Source organism: Amphiprion ocellaris, chromosome 9 (assembly GCF_022539595.1).
Source record: "Amphiprion ocellaris isolate individual 3 ecotype Okinawa chromosome 9, ASM2253959v1, whole genome shotgun sequence".
NCBI classification, from domain to species: Eukaryota; Metazoa; Chordata; class Actinopteri; family Pomacentridae; genus Amphiprion; species Amphiprion ocellaris.
The window spans coordinates 21,566,937-21,584,208 of record NC_072774.1 but is presented as its reverse complement, the minus strand read 5'-3'; the positions used below and the strand labels follow the sequence as shown (position 1 = coordinate 21,584,208).

General features: G+C 38.3%; 3 protein-coding genes across 16 annotated transcripts in view; all 3 read left to right on the top strand.

Annotated features, from left to right (window-relative positions):
* Nucleotides 1-7,065, top strand: part of arhgef1b (Rho guanine nucleotide exchange factor (GEF) 1b) — a 42,708-nt gene extending 35,643 nt beyond the window's left edge. For all 10 annotated transcript variants that reach the window (XM_035945158.2, XM_055013639.1, XM_035945157.2 and 7 more), the window contains 9 exons: nucleotides 530-697; nucleotides 807-894; nucleotides 985-1,092; nucleotides 1,303-1,355; nucleotides 1,466-1,600; nucleotides 1,734-1,859; nucleotides 2,422-2,606; nucleotides 3,088-3,192; nucleotides 3,583-7,065. In XM_035945158.2, coding sequence (XP_035801051.2) covers nucleotides 530-697; nucleotides 807-894; nucleotides 985-1,092; nucleotides 1,303-1,355; nucleotides 1,466-1,600; nucleotides 1,734-1,859; nucleotides 2,422-2,606; nucleotides 3,088-3,162 — 938 coding nt within the window. In that variant the 3' untranslated portion in view covers nucleotides 3,163-3,192; nucleotides 3,583-7,065. The remainder of the gene's footprint in view (nucleotides 1-529; nucleotides 698-806; nucleotides 895-984; nucleotides 1,093-1,302; nucleotides 1,356-1,465; nucleotides 1,601-1,733; nucleotides 1,860-2,421; nucleotides 2,607-3,087; nucleotides 3,193-3,582) is intronic.
* Nucleotides 7,066-7,099: 34 nt separating this feature from the next.
* cd79a (CD79a molecule, immunoglobulin-associated alpha) lies at nucleotides 7,100-10,267 on the top strand. The gene is made up of 5 exons (XM_023263735.3): nucleotides 7,100-7,563; nucleotides 8,012-8,335; nucleotides 9,017-9,132; nucleotides 9,386-9,448; nucleotides 9,634-10,267. Exons 1-5 carry the CDS (start codon nucleotides 7,524-7,526, stop codon nucleotides 9,757-9,759), a joined length of 669 nt encoding a protein of 222 aa, XP_023119503.2. The 5' UTR covers nucleotides 7,100-7,523; the 3' UTR covers nucleotides 9,760-10,267.
* A 218-nt stretch (nucleotides 10,268-10,485) lies between these two features.
* Nucleotides 10,486-17,272, top strand: part of lipeb (lipase, hormone-sensitive b) — a 28,075-nt gene continuing 21,288 nt past the window's right edge. For 2 of the 5 annotated variants that reach the window (XM_035945164.2, XM_055013745.1), the window contains exons 1-3: nucleotides 10,507-10,617; nucleotides 11,026-11,062; nucleotides 14,071-14,111. In XM_035945164.2, the coding sequence (XP_035801057.2) occupies nucleotides 10,527-10,617; nucleotides 11,026-11,062; nucleotides 14,071-14,111 (169 nt within the window). In that variant the 5' untranslated portion in view covers nucleotides 10,507-10,526. Of the gene's footprint in view, nucleotides 10,618-11,025; nucleotides 11,063-14,070; nucleotides 14,112-17,272 lie in introns of all 5 variants that reach the window. The other 3 variants (XM_023263676.3, XM_055013746.1, XM_055013747.1) reach the window with 2 other exon arrangements.

Here is a 17,272-nt window from a genome sequence, read left to right as displayed (position 1 = left end):
TCAACATCTAAATTAAACAATTTATTTGTCCAGTAAATGCTAAACACACTTCACCAAAAGGTAAAAAACACTTTAAGTGAGAGTTTATTTCGGCCAAAATTGGTATAGATTTTTTTTTTTTGCATTTCCCTTTTCTAAATTTGTTCATCAGAATTACAGATAACAGGAAACCCAGATGCGCTGCAGCTGGCTGACCACAGAGAACAGAGTGGCCCCTTAGCTACCTCTTTTGGTTTTAGTTCAGCTCAGTTTCCTAAACCTAAATTCAATGCAAGAAAAAGACAAATATGTTTAATTTCAAAACTAAAAACCATAGCTTTTATGAGCTTTATTATCAATGCATCTTTTACCGCTTCTGAAAATTATTTCATTTTGTGAAAAAATAAATGCACTGATAAATATGACTATCTAAAAACTATCGAAATGAAGTAGCTACACATTGATTTAATTATTCTTTGTTGGAATGAAAATAGTTCTTCTCTGACTGTCCAATCACCTTGTCCCACCCCTTCTTCTCCCTGTCTCTCAGAGGTGCAGTGTGTGTTGCTTGGTGACCTGCTAGTGCTCCTACAGAGGCAAGATGACAAGATGGTTCTCAAATGCCAGAGCAAAAGTACCATCGCTGTGCAGGAGGGCAAGCAGATGCTGAGCCCCATTATTAAGCTGGACTCAGTTTTCCTCCGTGAGGTGGCCACAGGTTAGCTGTTCAGAACAGTACCGTAGGTTCACAGACAAGCAGAGGTCACTTCCATGGTGAAATCAATAATAGTCAGCCTTCCAACTGCCGTTTTTTCCATTTCTGTCAGATCGAAAGGCTTTCTACGTGATATTTACCTGGGACAGTGGTGCTCAAATCTATGAACTCGTGGCTCAGTCTGTTGGAGAAATGAAAACGTGAGTGTTGAAGACAATTGTACAGAATAATCGTGTTTGAAGTTAAATCAAAGGATGATTTGTAACCATATTTGTGTGTGTATTTTTTAGTTGGACTGAGGTGATAAAGTTAGCAGTAGATGATCTGAAAAAGAGTGGTGCACCTATGAGGCTGCCACTGCCTCCAGGAGGTGGAGGAGCTCCCTTCAGTCCCTCTACGTATGTATCATTGTATGCACGTGTGTGTTTTATATGCGTGTATTTACACACACATATATATATATATATATATATATATATATATATATATATATATATATATATATATATATATATATATATATATATATATATATATATATATATATATATATATATGCTCCTTGCCTGCCAAAGTTTACACTTCTTTTGTCGTTTTCTCTCCGTCAGGCTAAATGCCCCTGTGAGCCTGACTGAGAATGGAAGTTTGAAAAGCGGCGCTGGTGAGACCGCAGCGCTTTATTAGCTTAACACTTAATAAGTAGAACAAATTTGCCGACATTGCACATTTCTGATAGTATGAACCAAAGTTAAGCCTGGTCTCTGTCTGTAGATCGAGACAAGTACGGTTTGAAGTCGACGGATCCCCGGCACAGGCTAATCGATTTCCTGTCAGATAAAGGCTTTGACTTGATAGGCCACTCCAACAGCATTCAGGAGAAGGTGGCCAGTCGTGCTTTGGATGACGGTAAATATAGGTCTTCCTTGTACCTCTACTAATGATTTGTATGTAACTGTGTTTTTTCCATCTTTTTCTACTTTAATAGAAGCTCGCCTACCTGTCCTTCTAATGAAACCACTTGATCTGTTTCCTATCTTAGTCATGTCACTGAAAAGACTGTTAATAGGCAGCATCAGTCTATCAGACGACTCAAAACCTGATGAAGAAAATGAAGAGGAACAATCAGAGAGGCCCGATCAAGAAAGGGATTGCTGTCAGTCAACAGGTTTGTGTTTTATTTAATGTAATAATTTTGATATTTGAAAAAAAAAAAAAAACCATCTGTTTGATTTCTTTCAGAGACATAGATGAGGGCTGTAATGCCAATTTAATATTTATAAGCCAAATATGGTACTAGAGCCCTCAATCCGTTCGCTTAGCTTAGCATAAAGACTGGAAGCAAGTGTAAAAAAATTTATTTTTCCTATAATTCCATGTTGTGTAATGTCAGAAAACCACCTGCATGTATTGCAACTTCTGAATTATTAATATGAATAATTTGCTGTTATCAACAGTTTTCATTTACTTCTTCATGGCAGAATTGATTATCCTCTTGTTCATTCCAAAAGTAAAATTACATGACCTATTTTGCCATTAAGTAAAAGTGAAAAATAAATGAATTCTTATTCCTTCACATAACAAAGTATTAATTTCATACAATCAACGTTAATTTGTCAGTGACTTTGTACTGTCAAAGGATTTTCTGCTGCTAATCATTTTTACATTTAATACAGCCTACAAACAGATCTGACCGCAAACACATCTAAATTGAGCCTCTCTTTCCACAGAAGAAAATCCGACCAGAGACGGAGGGGCTGAAGTGGTAAATGTCAACACATGTAAAAAAGAAGGTGAAGAGACGAAAGGAGATGAAGAAAGGAGCATCAGTGCTCCCCTGGTTTTATCCCAGGAGAGGCTGGAGGAAGTGTACAGGAGGCTGCAGAGCCTGGAGGAACAGCTAGAGAGACTACAGGTGAACACAGAGTTGAATGGATAAGAACATAGAGAAAAAACTATGAGCAGTGAGCAGGTAGTATGACAAGGTCAGATGAAGATGTGAGACAGAACAAAAGATGGGAGCTGACTGGAAAGAGGCACAGAGTTTGGCATCAAGGATTTCAGCGAGGATAACTTAAGTAAGGAGGGAGTGGTGGACAAATGGGGCCAAATGGCACAAAAGAGAAACTAGAGACTAGAAAACCATTTAACCACTGCTGTTATTGCTTCGCTCAAAATTGCCTTGTGAAATTGGACTTCTGTAAAAATGGCTATTATGTCCAGCGCTTGCAATGGGATGTGTCAGAAAAACAGCGAGGGAGACGAAGAGAGGATGTTAAGAGGAGGTGTGTGTGTGTGTGTGTGTGTGTGTGCGTGTGTGCGTGCGTGCGTGCGTGTGCGTGTGTGTGTGCGCACGTTCTCAATTCCTAAGGTGATATTGATTTTGTGTGTTGCAGAATGTAGAAGAGGAGCACCACAGGCTGCAGGAGGCTCTTTCTGAGTTCTCACTGGAACGGGGTAATTTCCAGTGAGACACCATCACTCCCCCTGCTGGCCACTAGGTGAGAAGACTCGATTAGGTATTTATGTTGTTTAAACTACTGGTGAGGGCAACAGGTTCAGTCATTTTGAGTGGGAGTCAGCGATATGAAGCTACAAACTGGTGTAATAAAACTGTAATAATTGTGATTAGTGAACTTTATCTGTAAAGCATTTTTAATGGAAAAAATCAACGCTATAAAACAACAGGACTATAAATTCAACAAAATCTTAAGGTAAATATGTTGAAATAGAAATAAATACTCAACAATAAAATAACATGAAAAGAGACGATGAAGGGGTGGGGCACGCATCCCCTGTTCTGTCTGGAACTTGTTACCTCGTTCATCATCCCACTTATTATCTTTCTTTGTTGTTATTTAACAACAAACTCTTCCTTATCTTCTGTTTAGGTTTTTCCTGGTCTTGGTTTGGACTGAGTGACTGTCAGAGGCTTTCCTGGAAATTCCTAAACTGTCATCCGTCTTGCCTGGACCGTTACTGCATTATTTGTTTGTATCGAGGCTGTTTGCAGCCAAGAAGGAAGTTTTCTGCCTGTCTGAGAGAAGGGAGGGTATTCAGCACCGTGGAGTGGTTCAGTGATGGAAAATGGGAGGTGTGCACACATGTATGTGTGAGTGTTTCTTTGCGTGCATGCTTGATAGTTATACAAAGAAGAAGAAAAAAAAATGAGACATCCTGTTTTTTTTTTTTTAATGAGAGGCTGTTTTTGCTGAGAAGTGCCACAAGAAATGAAGCAATATTTTTGCTGTGAGAGAGATGCTGCCTAACAAAATGTAGTGATTTCAATTTGCCGTAACACACATACGCACACCAGAGACATGCAGGCTGGGAAATAATTTATATCAATGCCAAGAACAGATGTAAAATATAGGAGAAAGCCTTAAACGGCCAATGTAGCATAAGATAATGTATTGAAATACTACTGCTGATATATCATGTTATTTCTAGTCTATGCCAAAGTACAACAGAGATGCACTTTTTTCTGATCAAAACAAGTTGACCACACACTGTTTGCATTTTTTTAAATTTTTACTCTCTTCAGTATAGTTCTTGAACAATTGGGCTTCATATAGACAGCCCTCATTATTGAAAAGATGCATGCAAGACAGTGTGTGTATGTGTGTTACAAAGTTTTTAATTAAGGACATGTATGTTTGGAGGGTTCTTACTGTAATTAGGTCACATAAAACATTTATAAGTAGTCAAACTATAGGTAGTCACATTGTTAATAATTAAAACTTGTTTGTATGTACCGCTTTTATTTATTCCTCTGAGTCTTGTCAGGTCAGTGAGTTGCCTCATCCGAGTAAAGCTGTTACAACACTGGACCAAAACGAAAGAGCAATGTATGAGAGTCGGACAAGACAAAAGAAAGCAAACCTGGAATGTGTAAAATAGATGAAGGCGGAGAGTGAAAAAGAGACATGTAGGTATGGGAAGTTGCTTTTGTTTAGATAGCTTGAGCTTGGAAATCTCATGAAAATCATGAGGAGATCTGTAGAAAACAGGACATTAGGATTTGTAGTCTCTGTACTCAAGCAGACATATACACACACACACACACACACACACATATCTACAAACACACACAGCTTAGAACAGATGGGCTCACAAATGCCAGCATCATTTCTGCAGCTTCCCCTTGGCATGGTTCATAGCTCCTGATCCAAAACACAGACTTGAGATGAGGTAATAAATTGTATTATATGACATTGGACACATATGTGTATTAGTAAAAAAAAAAAAAAAAAAATCTATTATTCCCTGTTAGCAATATTTGTATCAAAATTGAGTTGTGTTTGCATTTTATTGAGCAGTTGATTGTAATTATCGGTATTGTGATACAACTTCAGAGTAGTAGCATAACTCTGGCTGTGCACACAGGACCAAAGACGAAGTAAAGCACCATTAGATCCTCATTCAAGCTGATTTTTTTATTATTATTTTTTTAATGACATGCTTCATGTTTATAGTATCATGTCACAAAATGCTGATGCAGGAGTGGTGGCTCAGTAGTGCAGCTGACAGTCAGCAGCTGCTTTTCCTCTCCCCAAACTTGTTGCAGCTTAAAGTGTTTTTAGGAGCACATACATGAATGAAACAGTTGTTGTCGATACAATACAGAGTTAGTTTTTTTTTTCTTTCTGAGAATGTAAATTAAATACCAAGATAAGGAATGGTGCACTGATCAAGTCATATGACCAAATCCAGACAGAATCTGTAGATTTCTCGCCTGCATTTCAGTGACGCTCAACAGCAAACCAATGAATGAGAGCGTTGTCTTCGAATCTGTTTGGGTCACTGACTAAAAGCTGGTGTGACTCCCGCAAGCTGTACTGTACTGTACTGTACTGCACAGCACAGAGGACTGGAGACCAAACACTGCTAACATTTCTGGTACCTAGCTGAACAAATGGGACCTGATTCTTCTGTAGAAAACAGGGTGTGGCAACAAGAAAATGAAGCCAGAAAAGGATACAGAGCATCTGTCAAAAGTTTAGAGGAAAGAAAGCTGCTGCCTCGTTCCAATAATGTTGCTATTGCCAACACTCTAATCATGATCACTTCCTGATATGCATTCTCATTGTTGTTGCCACAACAACAAATGCTGCCTTTAAACCTACTGAACCTCAGTAGGTTAACTCAGTCTAGCTAATGGAGTGTCACAGTTTGCAAAATTATAGAAGCTTGTGTTTGAACATTACTGCCATCTCTCCCCGTGTCTTTATCTTTAAAACTGCATGAATTACATGAATGTTAGCTTGAAGGAAAAAAAAACGATAAAAGTATGAATCCCCGACCCCACATTTTTATTAAGCTTGTTAGCTAACAACTCACTTCACGTGATAGCATAATCATCTTTTCCTACTGTACTTTTTTTTTGTTTCACATCACATGTTGTGTATTTAATTTGCTTCACTTAAACAGTCTGGGAAGGTTTTCATTAGTTTTTCCCATTATTTTTCAAAGAAACTTATGTCATTATGTACTATGCATTTGCTGTATTGGTGAGAGACAGGACTTGTCTGTAACTTGTCTGTGCATGAATTGGTCTAACAATTATGCAAATATTGTAACCATGACCGATTCCTGTAATGTCAACGTGGCCTGTGCTGTGGCTATTAAGCTTACCTATGGGATACGTTTAATGAGATTATCTCAACCAGGGGTTTTTAGCTGTGTAACAGTGGTGGTCAGCAGGTGAAATCCAGTTACCGCCAGCGTACAGTGATGCATTCAGGCTTCACTGGCTGAATGACTACTACAGGCACTTCTCCATCTCTTTCCTTCAGCTACTTTTCCTCATGTATTCTATTTACTAAATGTATAGAAAATGTATTTATAGAGTGGTGCCTTGTTCTGATGATCAAGTTGTTTTCTTCATAAAGGGCTCTTAAGTTAAACACAATCACTGTTGTTTCGTTTGGTGGACTGTTTTTCACTGGGGAGACATACTGACCAAATGTCTAATGAGCAATGAGAGATTATCCCAGGATTCTGATCAGGTGTTTTCACAGTTGAGGACTGTGGTTGTATGTTGACTTAATTTGGTGTGAATACTCAATCTTTTTTCCTTTTTTTTTTTGTCCCTTTCCATTACATCAGCAAGATTTGTGCCCTCTACCGACTCTGCCAGCCAGTCCATTGCATAGAAAAGCTCCTTGTCATACTGGCATTTGCCTTTTTGTCTATCTATAAACAGTGAATATGCAAGAACTATACTGTGTATTTGAGTTTTAATTTTTATTCTGTGAGAGGTTCTTTAATGATGTATACCTAAGGAAAATTTTGGTACGTTCTGTTTTTTAAGTCTTCTTTCTTTTTTTTTCTCCTTTTTTTAAAAAAAAAAAAATAAACTGGGGAAATAACTACCTGTTTGGTCATTTTCTAGTTAGCAATCAGTTACAGTTTTATACAAATTCATGAGCTAATTGTTGAGGGACAGCTGGGCTTGACTTGCCGTGGATGCCTATCACGATAAAGCTCAGCTATAAATCGTACTCTATATATGTTGATTCAGTGGACCATATATCAGTACTATTCTATCTCAGTTTTAAAATGTACAGTGTATATATAAAAAGACATAAAATATAAAATATCATCCAAAAGAAATTATCTACTGAATATGTTGTTTGCATTTTTAAAATGTGCTCAAATGCAGTGCCTATGCAAATGTGGGGTGGCCCGTTTTCATTCAAGCATAAATCCTGACAGAGAAAAACAAGACACCAGGGTGACTACAAAAGAGAAAGCTGGGTCACTGAGTGTAGAATTTTACTTGAAGTATTTCAACAGTTTTCATTTTTGGACTGAACATTTGTAGGAAAAAATGGGAATAGCTGTAATCATCGTCCTCTGCATTTTGGCAGGTGAGTAAAATTACAGTTTTTGAGCACAAAAATTTCTGAAATACGTTAATTTGGTGAACATGTTATATTTATTTTCATTATAGCTCAGAGATTTAAAGAGTTGCAATTATATTCTGGGTTTGGGGAAAATTAGGGCTTTCTACATGTCGGTCAAGTATATGTATGTACTCTATATAGCATTTTACTTTTAGCTCCTTTGAGGCCTGCTTCAGTGAACCACATTTCCTGTCAAGAACAGATGGCCATGCTATCATGTTGAAGTTTTTCCTCTGTTGGTTTTGGTTCATTATGCTGTAAATCTACAGCTCATTTTCTTTATTGTTGTTATTAAACATTTACTTCCTTATGCTGTATGCCTTTTTTATGTCGTGTTATGACAATATTTGCAGTCACAAATAATCTGATAAATGCATAGAACATGTCATAATTGCTGCTTCTTCCACTGTAGGTATTACTCAGGGTGAGGTGTTTTTAAAACCAGACAGACCCTATTTAAGGGTGTCGCTCTCTGACTCTGCTGACTTGAAGTGCTGCTACGAAGGACAGTCACAACTCCTCATTTGGATCAGACGTGTTAAATCTGCCAATAACACTCGCAGTCTGGAAAGGATGACTTTTTCGAAACGTGTGACTGAAGGAAACTCTCCAGAGGATGATGCGTCGTGCGGCACCCTAAAGTTCACATCAGTCCAGCTGAATGACTCTGGACTGTACCAGTGTTATCTGAATAGCACTCAACTCTTCACTCATGGCACCTACCTTCATGTCTACAGTAAGTCTGAGTGTGTGTGCGCAGCACAAACCAATCAGATACTGCAGTCTGTATGTGTGTGCTTAACATATGGTAATAGAGTCAAGTGAGCTTTAAACACTGCTTACACCTCATAAGCCATAAATCCTGTTAACATTAGTCCATCCAAGAGTTGAGTTGACAGCATTCTTGTATATTGCAACTTAGTTAATCTTTACATCATCAGGTTGGCCTCATTGAAGGCTGCTGCCCAGTCATTTAAATAGTGCCAAAATTACCTCAAGCTGCAGTCACACGTGACTAATGTGTAACGGCATTAGTCACTGAAATGCCATTTTGCATCATAATCTCATTAAATACATATGGCAGATTTGGAAATGTGAAACCACCGAACTCGGGATTATGTGTGAAATAACTTGCATTAGTTTACAAGAACACCATTACCCTGACCTAACAATACTATCAATTGTACATTAGTCTTTTTTTTTAAAGTAAATAGAACAGTTACATAACGCTTTAGTCATGCAACAAATCTCACTGTAAGTCTATTGAGTAATTATTTAGTCTGCTTCTTTTTATGTGCTCCAGGTTCTTTTAAATGTGCATTTTTGCTACCAAAACAACAAGCATTTATATTCACGTACCTAAATGTGCAACTGCTGTTAAGCCTGTTTCCCCTTTGCACCCTTCCTGCATGCTTAGAGCCACTGGACAAGACAATAGACCTCAAGGAAAGCACCAAAAACAAGATCCTGACAGCTGAGGGAATCCTACTGTTAATGTGTGTGCTGGTGCCTTCTGCTACTCTTCTGTTCAAGGTTGGAATGTCACATTATTATGCACTAATCTGTCATCAAACTGCCCGACCAGTAGCATAGTAAATTTCCAAACTTTCATAATAAGGCCTGTCAACACACCTCAAATGGCTGCATTATGTACAACAGTCCAACTTCAGTTGTTCATACCTCATACTGATTCACATTTCTCAAATGTATATTTTTCATAGTGTGTCCTGCATTTTCCCCAGTGGGAAGTTGCACCATTTATCAACTTATGTTACTCCCCTTACAGTCAAAGACGCTACATACACTGGAGAAGAAGAAAATGAAGAAGGAAGAGGAAAACATATACCAGGTTGACATTAAATGAGTAACATCTTTCTTACGACTCAAACTCATGACAAGCAAACTATTTTGTTGAAAGGAGGAACAAAGATATGAAAGAACATATTGTCTTATGTCTCTAATCAATGATTATTATGAATGTATTCCATGGATTTTGTGTTTTCTTGATTTCCTTATTCTTTATCTCACAATCAGGGGCTGAATCTGGATGATTGTTGTGCAACATATGATCAGATTGAACGCTCCCAGGCACAGGGTCCATACCAGGATGTGGCCAACATTATGGAAGCAGGGGATGACGTCCAGCTCGAGAAACCATGAAAAGAAGTGGAGAAAATTGCGAAATGTGATTATTCTTTTTTTTTAGCATCTGAAACGTATTGCTTAACCCTGTACAATCATTTAAGATTCAAACAGCCATCTTACTACATAATTACGGCTGTTAACAGGATTTTAGGTCACATAAGTCCAAGGAGCCCTTCCACTCATTTTATTCATTTCATTTTATTCATTTAAAAACAGCTGCGCGTGTGTTGTCTATGTAATATTTTCCTTGACATTAAATTGCCAAATTTAAGGAAACAGAATATGAAACGTTCATCAGATGGTTAACAGGCTGAAAATTACTCAAGAAATGCCAGTTGTTGAGGAATTTGTGTACAGATTAAGAGCTCCTTAGCTTCAGAGTGACCCTTGTGGTGAGATCATTATCAGCTTCTTTAATGTTTATATAAACCTCTATAAAATGAACTTCTTGCATTATACTGTACGACTAATGACAATTACCTGCTTTCTAACGTTTCTGTAACTGCTGGAAGAATAAAGAGTGTAAAAAATTCAACAAATTCCTCTGTAAATTGTCGGTTCTGTAATCTGTATGAATGGAGTAAGGATTCACGTTTTCTAAACCAAGTTTTCCAGCCAAGTAAACAGGGCGGGTCCTTCAACTGTTGAGTGTCGTGATTGGCTAAAGGACCGCGACAGCAGTCTTTCATTGGCTGCCATTTTGGCATGGGCGGAGCTTCGGGGTTCCCAGGTAGGTATGTAGGATAGATGAGAGAGGCGGTACGTAAACAGAGTGGGCGAAGATGGCGTCGGGCAAGAAGGGTGGTGCGAATAGTAGATTGGAGAAAGGTGTGAATGGAAGACGCTCGTCCAAACACAAAGAGGGTCCAGTGGGTGAGTTTTTCTGTGCCGTGTCAACCTCGCCCCCTGGTGCTTTCCCCTTTAATAACTCGCCTCTTTACACTCCGTTTCCTCCCGCTGTCGTGCGTTAGCAGCTAGGTTACATTAGCTGTCCTTGAATAACCGCCGCGATGTTTGTCTCGATAGCTTAGTTCTACTAATTGTTAAATGACATATAAAGTGGGTATTGTGGAAATGTATTAACATAGTGTCATAAAGTGCTTCCGAAAGAAACGTCCTGTCAAGCTCTGTCACTGGTAACTCAGGAGCATCCCTCAGTCATAGCTGCGACCTATTTATCGTTAGTTGCCTAGTTGCAGCGGTAGTCATTTCCGTAGTAGACTTTAACTAGCATCACACCTACATGCATTTGCATTTACTTTTCACTTTCTGTGCCCTTAGTCTCCACCTCTGACACTGACAGGACCCACCTGAGCAGGTACTGCTAACATAACGGATAGGGGAGGGGGCCTAGATTAATGAGATTATGCTGCGAGTGTCAGACATGGGAGGGATGGGGCCACTGGTTGTACTGCACTGTGCATAAATCGATTAAGCGAATTGGTGGTGACGCCGTTATTAATTCTGCCAGTGTGACATGAGAGCAGGCTGACACATGGTGACGAACGGACAGCTTGCGAAATATGGGGCAGTCCTAATATGATACCTCCTTCGGGAACAGTGAATCAACTGTTGGCATTTAATACACTCACAGAGTCAGTGTTTAGCTGTGTTCTCCTGGAACAATCCATCCATTTCCAACCAGCTACTTCTGTCAAAACACTACTATTTAATTTTTAACTGTCTTTGCAATGCTAATAAAATACTTTGAATTGCCTGTTTATAAATGATGTGTTTATTAGATTTATTCGAGGAGTTTCTTTAAACCTAATCTTACTTGTTAGGTATGGTTTCTATCATGTTCAGTTTTCATCAGATCTGTCTATGGGATTTATAATTTTCTTTTCCATGTTAGGCATCGTGTTATACAACTGGAGTGAGCCCTTTATGTGGAAGGGAAGTGGAGGCTCATTGTTGCTAGTTTCCTGTTGTTGCGTTTGGCCTTGTGTGTAAAGGTACTCTGTCTGGGAGAGGGTCTTCCTCTTGCCCGTGTTCTGCTCAAAGTTTTCTGTTTTCTTAAACATGGTTCCAATAGATGTGATATCACTTGAGTATCAGATATCTGCAAGAGTTTATAAAAAAAATGCACCATATACACTACTGTTCAAAAGGTTGCGGTTATCCAGACAATTTCAAACTCACACTTTTACTCATGTGCTAACATAATTGCACAAGGGTTTTCTAATCATCAATGAGCCTTTCAACACCATTAGCTAACACAATGTAGCATTAGAACACAGGAGTGATGGTTGCTGGAAATGTTCCTCTGTACCCCTATGTAGATATTCCATTAAAAATCAGCCGTTTCCAGCTAGAATAATCATTTACCACTTTAACAATGTCTAGACTGTATGTCTGATTAATGTTACCTGCATTTTTAAAAAAATCATATTTTCTTTAAAAATTAAGGACATTTCTAAGTGACCTCAAACTTTTGAACGGTAGTGTACCTTATAGAAAGAAAACATAAAAACACAAGTGGTTAAATTTTGCAACGCATGTTGCAAATTTGTTCTTGCATAGATAGATGAGGACATTGTGCAGTGATGACAAGTTCCAGTTTATAGAACGGCCACTGTGTTTTCATGTCTTTGGACTTATTTCACCTTGGCTTAACATTTCTACTCAATAGACACATTGAGTCATTATAGGCTTGACAGGGGAAACAAAAAGATCTATGGGTTAGAAATGATGTAGACAGGATCAGCACACTTAATCATATTGACATTAAAAAACATCTCCATTATAGTGCGACTCCTGTAAGTTTTGTGAGTGGAAGGAACCAGCTGTAATTTTTAGCCACAGATGTAAACAAGAATGTTTTTTTCCAGGCAAAAGAACAAGTCCTAGTTTCTGTCTCTTTGTATAGAGGTTACAATGTATATTTACTTGCCATTATGGTGAAAAGTGATAGGAACCCCAGAGAGCATGTAAGGATGAAGAGAGTCAGTGTTGCATTAATAATAAGCTATGAACCAACCTGGACTCTGAAGCATCTAATGTTTTGCTAAAACTAGAACGCTCTTGTCAGAAACCATGTCAAGTTAAAGCCCTCTGAGAGTCATGAATAACAACAAGAACAATAACAAAAACAGCAAAATTTCTCAACAACGCCTTAATGGTGTGTCAGTGTTCCTTTGTGTGTTTGTGTATCTCTGTAATTCTAAGTGGGTGAGGGGTCACGGGCCCATTCATAGAGTTATGGGGCCTGTCGTCCGTGTTACCAGTCAAAAAGTCAAATCTGAGGTCATATTTTTCCCAGGAAAAATATTCTCCAAATGACATATTCACCATCTGGTTTTAGCTTTTCACGTGTTGATCATGCTCCATGTTCATTACTGACCATCAGTATTTCCATAGAGTTGGAACACACTGCACATTTCTACTGCATAAATGAGCACAAACATACGTTCAAAGGTACTTCATTAACGCAGTTCATCGTTTAAAAGTCTTGATATGGAAAATGCAGTACATGCACATTATGGACATAGATGGAGGTTGTCTGAAATAATGTAAACATAGTGGTTAGTGATGGAAAGTTTAATCACACACTTTTGATAATTTAGTAAATGTCTAGTCAATTTTCCAAATATTTTCTGGGTCTAGCAGTATGTGAAGATACTCTGTTTTTTGTTTGTTATTGTCACTTGTAGAGCAATTTGAACACATACTTCTAGTTCTACAGTGTTGGCTAGGGTAAGAGAGTAAGAAGATTTAAGGTGTCTTTTTGAGCTTTCATAAGAAGTACATTTGGTTTAAAAAAAAAAGCCAAATTTATCTACTTATACTCAATATGTAGATTGATAATAGGTGATTTTTATAGCTATTTGTTTACATTTGTTTTCTGACCTTATTAAGCAAAAGAATTAAATAAAAATAATTAAAAAAGAATGTATATTAAATTTGAATAATTGAAACATTATCTTCTCATAACCTTATGATAGTATCCAAATAAGTTGCCAAATAAGTTGAAGGTCACAGGGAGTTGCAAGCTCACAACCAATGGCAAATAGATCCCTGTCACAGAGAGAACTGGGCCAGGGTTGTGTTTAGTGTCCCTACCCTTTTTAAAAGACAGATGGGAGGGGCCAGCACTGAAGAAAAAGGACAGAGCAACACATTGCTTGTAAGGAGAGTTGGTTGTGACCGGCTCACATACAGGCACTGAGAGTTGAAGAGACGCAATATAAAGACGAGAGGACAACAGAAGCAGAGAGACTAAAGAACCACTCGGAAAGCCCTGTATCTTTCCTCTGTTCCACTCCTCGCTTTCTCTCTCTCATCCTCTCTTTGTTTTTCTCCATGCTCTCATTGCTTTCGTGGAAGAGAGGAGACAGACATGGACAGAGCCTTGAACTCAGATACTGGTAAAAAAAAAAAAAAAACTTACCTTTCTTTTCTTCCACTTTATCAATAGTTTTTCTATGTCATCAATCGTATGGTGTGGGTGGTTTTATGCAAACATTTAATTCACTCTATCTGTAGGCCCCACAGGAGTCATTATATGCCTGTAATGTTACTGTTTTCTTTTTTCTTTTTGTTGTACATGACTTATTAATGCCTATACTCATCCATCTTTAATGTGGAAAGACCAGGTACAGCTGAACTGTTACTGTGGGCTTACAGTTGACACTTGTTTCAGTAAAACATAAAGGGATGATGTTGAAACACGTTGCTCATTGCTGACTTAGAGGTGACCTAGAGCATTTGTAGATACACAAAAGGCAGAGGTGGTTAGGCCAATAGGTGAGCCATGTTTTTGATAGTATTTTGACAGCTGTCGGGGCTTTAGTATAAAGTCACCTTTTATAGTTTGTCTGCTTGAGGTATTGTCTAGTGTCAAGTAAAGGTGAAGACTGCACTGGACCATGGCATTTTTGTCCACCTAATGGTGCTCATTTACATAGTATTTGCATATGACATGCTCCCTGCAGATAGGGATGTAATGTCTAAGGGCTACATTGACATTAAGCAAGTGTCAGAGCAGCTTGTGCTGATCCACGAGTTCGTAAAGTTCAGGTCTAGCTTAACGTGTCAACATTTGGTCTGTTGGCTTGCTCAGATCAGAGAGTTGTATCCCCTGTCCTAATTAAGCAATGTGATCTTAATTTTGGCTGTTTGCCCACTGCTAAAGCATGACATTTGCTTGATGGGACCAGTCAGTGTATCCACCAAGGCAACACTGCTGTGAATGTGTTCATGCAGACTGATGAAGTATTTTTATAAATGTTCTTTTTGTGTCTCTTGGTGTTTCCAGTTTTATGCTGCCATAATAAATGCATTGTCGAACATTAAGTAACTGCCTCCTAGGCTGTCAGATTCTGAACATTCACTATTTGTGTAATCCACAAATTCTTGGCCCAATCCTGAGATGGAGCAACAATCTCAGAATTCTCTATGTGTATTTGTTGTTTCCTGTTGAAGTATCTTTGAGTTGTACGATTGGCTTTCTTCATCGATCTTTATAATGAATTTGTATGATTAATGTTTACATATCATATCAGGATTAGTTACACAGATGCTTTGACTTTGTGATGTGGTCCTGCTATTTCTCAGGTATCCTTGAGATCCTGAAAAGCATCCACCCAAAAATGTATCCCGCTTTATTTCTATAGTGTTTTACAGTCCAGTCATGTTGTAAACATTTACTTTTAAAGGCAACGTTATCACAGAACCAAAGGAAATTTCTTGTAGGCATGGGCGATAAAACAAAGTGGACAATTCGCACTGGTAATAGAGACTTCATCAGTAACAGTAAGAAAATTGTACGATAGAATGTTCAGTAGTTTCACTGATATGAATTCAATGCCATGAAAGCTGCTACTGATAATGCAAAGTTTGGTTGCATAAATAAGCCTCAATAGTGCTCCATTGATCATAATCCTTCATAATGGAGCCACTTCACTATCTTGTTCCTCTATCTGATGGCTTCCGTGGATCTTCTGGAAGCCATCAGTCTCCTGAGGTACACTAGTCCGTGGCCGCCCGGGCCTGTTCCCATTTCCATCTGCACCCATAGACCTCACTTAGGAGAGACTGCAACTGGCAGGGACAGGTGGTTGCCTTTCTCAAGACGGGCTTTGTGGTTAAAAACACTTACGATCCTGCCCCCCCCCACCACCTCCACCTAAACAGCACGCTACTGGTGGCCTGTTTCAAATGGCTTACAGACTTTATGTTGGAGTAGACTTGGAGGCTAGTGCAGGGTTCACATCTGGTGAGACCCAGTCCAAGTCAACCGCTGAGAAACTTAAGCTGAGTGCGGTGTGGCGACTTTTCCCTGTTTGCCCTCTGTGCTCCTCAGGGTTTTATTTACTTTCTTTATTTAATGTGTAGTGAGGTGGGAGCCTTCCTTTGTCATAATTGATTTTTGTTTATGTAATTTCTTATGTTTTTCATTGTTGTGTTAACATCAAAATTATAAACTGCATTCCTCAATAGTGTAAAGTGCCACAATTCAAAATTAACTTCTTTCTCCCGACCTTCATTAAAAAAAAATGGTAATTTAAAAGTTTACATTGCTTATTGATATTGACTGAAATGAAACATTTTATCGTGATAGACCCAGCCCTAATTTCCTGCCATTGACTCACATCTAAAAAGTGGCACCCGAAATCATATATCGAAGTCTTGATCTCAAGTTCAGAGAGAGATACTTGGACTTCTTGGAATTAATTTATTGCCCAGTGCCATTTGAGTAGCACAATGTGAAATCTATGTTTACATTTCTCTGTAAATCATGGTACAAACAGATATTCATCTTACCTAGTTGAATCAATTTGAAATTAAACCTGAAGCTGAATTAGTTCTTGCATGAGTAGAACCTGACTCTGTATTGAAATACTGTTCTGTGTTGCCTGTTCATTTAGTTGTACTATGCGGATTTGTTGTAGTCTGTTTGTATTTCCCAAGGCCAAGGAGTGGCTTCTGGATTCAATGGGACATTCACCAAAGGATTGAGTGCAACATCACACACATACATATGGATTCGTTTTCTGAGTAATTAGAATCATTTGACCTGTGACTAAAACAATTGGGTGGGACATGTAACAGAATAATGGAACGAGTAACGCACTGATTTCAACTTTATTAAAAGGCAAAGAATTTTAGTATTTTGGTTTCAATTTGGGTCTGTCTAAAGCATGTTTGTTGCTTTGGGGATTTACAAGAATCTACTTTTTGTTTGTATTTCTGTATGTTCTTTAAAAAATTTTAAATGCTTATTGTAGTTGATATCTTACCAGCAAATGTGTGAGGGTGGGCACTCATTTTTGGAGTGACTAATGTGATTTTTCAGTTCATTAGATAAGCATAATTTAACTATTGATAATTTAGCACAGACATTTATTGTAAACAGTAATTCTGAAATACCCGTTATCAATAATGTCCCACTTTGTACTGTTACTTAATGCTGATTAGAAAAAATTGCTCAAGCTCTGCCAAGTCCAGCCACAAATTCTCAGTCAACTTAGGTCTGGGCTCTGACTCAGCCACTCCAAAACATCCTTGTTGTTTTTTAACCATTTCT

What these genes read in the sequence shown, in the direction of transcription:
- cd79a (XM_023263735.3), top strand. Translation starts at nt 7,524, where the DNA reads ATGGGAATAGCTGTAATCATCGTCCTCTGCATTTTGGCAG. An exon ending in CTGCTACTCTTCTGTTCAAG is followed by an intron (nt 9,133 to 9,385) that starts GTTGGAATGTCA and finishes CTCCCCTTACAG; the next exon opens with TCAAAGACGCTACATACACT. An exon ending in AAGAGGAAAACATATACCAG is followed by an intron (nt 9,449 to 9,633) that starts GTTGACATTAAA and finishes TCTCACAATCAG; the next exon opens with GGGCTGAATCTGGATGATTG.